Source organism: Carassius carassius, chromosome 8 (assembly GCF_963082965.1).
Source record: "Carassius carassius chromosome 8, fCarCar2.1, whole genome shotgun sequence".
In the NCBI taxonomy this organism is placed as follows: Eukaryota; Metazoa; Chordata; class Actinopteri; order Cypriniformes; family Cyprinidae; genus Carassius; species Carassius carassius.
The window spans coordinates 366,454-371,453 of record NC_081762.1 but is presented as its reverse complement, the minus strand read 5'-3'; the positions used below and the strand labels follow the sequence as shown (position 1 = coordinate 371,453).

General features: G+C 35.9%; 2 protein-coding genes across 3 annotated transcripts in view; one reads left to right on the top strand and one right to left on the bottom strand.

Moving 5' to 3' along the window:
* The window catches only part of LOC132144585 (ER membrane protein complex subunit 7-like), a 1,803-nt gene extending 1,698 nt beyond the window's left edge, over positions 1-105 (bottom strand). Inside the window, exon 1 of the mRNA XM_059555148.1 lies at positions 1-105. This exon is cut by the window's left edge and continues 228 nt beyond it. The gene's annotated coding sequence lies outside the window, so the exon portion shown is untranslated.
* Positions 106-328: 223 nt separating this feature from the next.
* acp7 (acid phosphatase 7, tartrate resistant (putative)) overlaps positions 329-5,000 on the top strand; it is a 13,624-nt gene continuing 8,952 nt past the window's right edge. Inside the window, exons 1-7 of one of the 2 annotated variants that reach the window (XM_059555487.1) lie at positions 329-644; positions 1,275-1,323; positions 1,419-1,535; positions 2,596-2,796; positions 2,873-3,055; positions 3,278-3,303; positions 4,866-4,963. In XM_059555487.1, the coding sequence (XP_059411470.1) occupies positions 1,433-1,535; positions 2,596-2,796; positions 2,873-3,055; positions 3,278-3,303; positions 4,866-4,963 (611 nt within the window). In that variant the 5' untranslated portion in view covers positions 329-644; positions 1,275-1,323; positions 1,419-1,432. Of the gene's footprint in view, positions 652-1,274; positions 1,324-1,418; positions 1,536-2,595; positions 2,797-2,872; positions 3,056-3,277; positions 3,304-4,865; positions 4,964-5,000 lie in introns of both variants that reach the window. The other variant, XM_059555486.1, reaches the window with a different exon arrangement.

The following is a 5,000-nucleotide window of genomic DNA, read 5'->3' as shown; positions in this document are numbered from 1 at the left end:
GTCTCTAAACGGTGGTTCTTTAAAGCTGCTGTCGCCTTCAGATAAAAATAAACCAACACATGACGCTTTACATTACTTTCAGCTGTCAAAGTTTGACAGGCGCTGCGTGATGACGTCACCAGTGTTCAAACCATAGACTGTAAGGTTCAAACCAATTGTGCCGTCCAATATTTTTTTGTGGAAACCGATTCATTTTTATGTTAAATGAATATAAAGTTCAAAAGAGCAGAATTGTAGAATTATTAAATTTAAATTAAATTTACTGTCACTTTTGATTATTTGAATGCGTCATTCATGAATAAAATTAATTTATTATTTATTGAACCTCTATTACAGCGCGAGAAAATGTACACAGATTTGACGAACGCTTTAAAAATAGACTGATGCTCAAAACAATATACAGACAAACAACAAATAAAACAAAATTCAACAGAAGGAAAAGATAAAAATATATAATAAATGGGAAGTATCAACACGTTTTGAGGTTGAAATAATTACAAAATGACAGAAAACAAGGCAGCGCTGAGTTTCTGCAGGACAAGCCAAAACAGTGACGAGAGCGCGCACGCTCAGCTGACGTAACAAACAGATCACTTGACCGCTGGAGCAGGAAGTGCTTTACACGGAAAACAACAACAACAACAACATCAGGTGTGTGTTTGCCGAGGGTCTGTCCGTCTCATTTAGTTCGGTCCGAAATGTTTGACATGTTTGTTGCTCATTTATTTAGCTGAGCGTTCGTATTCTCTCAGGATTAATTCATATGGTCTTTAGTGGTTGTTTAGAGGCATATTTCAGTTTATTTGAATTATTAAATGTAAATGTAATCGACTTTTGACAGCTGATGTATAAAACTTAATAATTTAAATAATATATAATAATCTTTCCTCATTACAGTAATGACGCTTTTAGATGAGGGAGGTTGGAATTACACGGTGGTATTTAATATTTGGTTTAATAATAATTAATTTTTTTTTTTTTCAGAAGAATCAGACTTGAAATTGTCTAATGCACCCCTCAAAAAAATAATATATTTTTTTCTTTTAATTTAGAAAATGAGACATATTGTGAGAACAATTCAGATTTTTTAACAGATGATATTTAAGGATGTTTTTTTTTTCAGTTTCAGTTTCAGGTTGAAATGTCATGATATCTCATATTTAATTAATATGTGATTTAGTATTTGTATTTTAGTGTTGTTGCAGGTGTTTGGCTTCTGCTGTGATGTATTTCTAATGATAAATGTGTTATAACTAACACAAACTCATCTGATTTCAGGTGATTTCTACAGTCCTCCATCCAAACACAGCTGATGTGAAGCAGGTGAAGAGGCTTTCTGAATGATCGGACTGTATCTTCAGATGCTGTGTTTCTGTGCGGTCATGTGTGTGTGTGTGTGTGTGTGTGTGTGTGAGCAGATGAAGAGCTGACGATGGCGGCGGTGTGTGTTCTGCTGTGTCTCTGTCTGATGTCTGCTGTCTGCTGTGAGCCACTCTTACAGACTCAACCTGAGCAGGTGCACATCTCGTATCCAGGTCAGATCTCACTCTTCATGATTGACAGCTGTCTGTCAAAGAGGCTTCGTGCATTACGTGAATAATCTACTCGTTTTATGAGGAAATATGGTGCAAAACAAAGACAGATGGGTTTGCATTGTGTGATTTCTTGGATCTGTAGTCTTCTTAGCGATGATAGACAGTCATTTTTTGGCTCTTTTTTTTTTTTTTTTGGTGAGTGTAATGCTATTAAATATGACAGCAGAGCGCTCAGCTGTCTGTCATTTTATATTTTTTTGTAAAATCTGTTGATATTTTTTTATCTGGAGGAATTGATTTGAAAATACCACATGCACATTTCACACCTCAAAAAAAAAAAGACATGAAAATGATGCATTATTTATGAAAAAAGACTTCACAATTTAAATAATATATAATGATTTATTTTTCCAGTCACAAGTTTCAGCTGACAGAGGTTTAAAATGCCATGATATTTAATATTTATTCAATTTTATTTGATGTTTTTCAGCATAATTTTGTTGTTGAAAATGTCAATATATTTAATATTTTACGTAATTTAAGTTAATATTTTAGCAGAATATTTGAAAATGTCATTCAGACCAATCAAAGTGCAATTTTACCTTAAAAAAATAATTTTTAATACATTTTTTTAGAACAGTTATGATTTTTGAAAGCTGATGTTTAAAGACTTTACAATTTAAATATTATCTAATAATTGTTCCTCATTACAGTGATGACAGTTTCAGCTGAGAGAGGGTTGAAATGTCATGATATTTAATATTTATTCAATTTTATTTGATGTTTTTCAGCATAATCTTGTTGTTGAAAATGTCAATAAATCTATTATTTTATTTTATTTTAGTTGTGCATTTCACCTAAAAATTAAGGAACATTTTTTAGAGAGATAATAGTTCAGCCTTCACGATTTTTCTTTGCTACAGTGATGCAGTTTCAGGTGAGAGAGGGTTGAAATGTGCTGAAATGATATTTGATTGCCTGTGTGTCTGTACTTTGCTCAGTGACAGTAAAGAGGGTCATGTGACCCGAGCGGGTGTTATAACTGAGCGTCTTTCCTCAGGGCTGAAGAACTCGATGTTGGTCACATGGTCCACTGCTAATAAAACCGAGAGCGTAGTTGAGTACGGTCTGTGGGGCGGGAAGCTCTTCAGTCACACGGCGAAGGGAAACTCAAGTGTGTTTGTGGATGGAGGGCCGGAGAACAGGACGATGTACGTCCACCGGGTCACACTGACCGATCTGACCCCGGCCGCTGCATACGGTAACCTTCACACAGGCCTCATTCAGTGTGTGTGACCCGCACCATAGAGATGTTTACAGATGTGTGTGTGTCTCAGTGTACCACTGCGGCAGCGACGCCGGGTGGAGCGACGTCTTCTACTTCACCTCTCTGAATCAAAGCCTCAGCTTCAGCCCCAGATTCGCTCTGTTTGGTGACATGGGCAACGAGAACCCTCAGTCTCTGAGTCGACTGCAGAAGGAGACGCAGATGGGGATGTACGACGTCGTCCTGCACATCGGTGAGACTGCACACACACACAAGGACTCGATTAAACAAACAGGTCAGACAAAATGAAAGGACATTGGAAATGTGCTCGAGCAAGATCAGGAGTTTGTTTCTTCATCAGGTTTGTAGAAATGTAGCATCGTGCCGGTGAAGATAGTTTATGATGGTTTAGTTATAGTTTAGTGTCAGTGTTGTGCTTGTGCATGTGTTTTACAGCATGTGATTGTTTTCACAGGGGATTTCGCGTATGACATGCATGAGGTAAGAAACGCAAAGACTTAGATTATCTGCTTTCATGTTATTTGGAATGACTTGATTGTTTTCGAGTGGACAGTTTTTGCTGCTGTTTTTAAGGCGTCTTTATTGAGCACAGAACTCAATGGAAACTCAATAAAGCAATGGAAACCCAACAAACCGACCACAAAATTCCCTCAAATCTCTGGTTTGTGTAAGTGTCTGGAACATAGACGGATCAGATTTAAGTTTGTCGTGACTGATGATGATGGGATGCTTTCATTTACTTTTAATGTTAAAGCCGTGTCGTTTTGAGTCTTTTTCATATAACATCATAATGTGATTATGAGCTGAACTACTGAATATTTTAATCACAGTCTGATTCTGAGCAGGTTTTATGTCTCAGTGTTATTTTAGTATCATTTACATACCTTTATAATTTTTATTAATTTTTTTTAAACAGATTTGTATTTTTTTATTTTGTTTTCATTAAAAAATTAAAAATTTTATTTTTTAATGTAATTTTTAATAGTTTTTTTGTGTTTCTTTTATGTCTATATAGTTTTTAAATATTTATTTCAGATTTAGTTTTAGGTAAACTAAATGATAAAAAAAAATTATTTGACAACAATCTTAAATAAAATACATTTGAATACATTATTTCATTCCAGTTAACATTTATTTTATTTCAAGTAAACTTCTTTTTTTTTTTAGTTTGTTAAATATAATAACCTATATAATTCTGTTATAACACAATTTTATATTTTCAGTTTTAATTTTAACTAATGTTTTAGTAATTTTGGTATTTGTTTTGACATTTTTATTTATTATTATTTTATTGCATTTATTTTATTTCAGATAACTGCCAAGGCAAATATTCTTACTTTCATTTAGCTTAACGTGATACATTAAAATAACTAAAACTGCAATAAAATAATAAAAAACTTTAGACATCTTAAAAGAAACAGAACATAAAAATTTAAAAAATTGCTAAGAAAATGGAAATTATAAAAATAAAAATGACTTCATACTATTAATAAAAACTATAATAGTATCTCAGTATTACTGAAATAACCCTGGTGTGTGTGTGTGTGCGCTTGTGTGTGTGTGCGCTTGTGTGTGTGTGTGTGTGTGTGTGTGTGCGCTTCTGTGTGTGTGTGTGTGTGCGCTTATGTGTGTGTGTGTGTGCGCTTCTGTGTGTGTGTGTGTGTGTGTGTGTGCGCGTGTGTGTGTGTGTGTGTGTGTGTGTGCGATTGTGTGTGTGTGCGCTTGTGTGTGTGTGCGCTTGTGTGTGTGTGTGTGTGTGTGTGTGTGTGTGTGTGTGCGCTTCTGTGTGTGTGTGTGTGTGTGTGTGTGCGCTTCTGTGTGTGTATGTGTGCGTCTGTGTGTGTGTGTGTGTGTGTGTGTGTGTGTGTGTGTGTGTGTGTGTGTGTGTGTGCGCTTCTGTGTGTGTGTGTGTGTGTGTGTGTGTGTGCGCTTCTGTGTGTGTATGTGTGCGTCTGTGTGTGTGTGTGTGTGTGTGTGTGTGTGTGTGTGTGTGTGTGTGTGTGTGTGCGCGCTTTTGTGTGTGTGTGTGTGTGTTCAATCAGGATAACGGCCGGGTCGGTGATGAGTTCATGCAGCAGATCGAGTCCATCGCTGCATACGCTCCGTATATGACCTGTCCTGGAAACCACGAGTGGGCTTAGTAAGTCATTCTTGACTCTTAACCTAAACCTGATCTG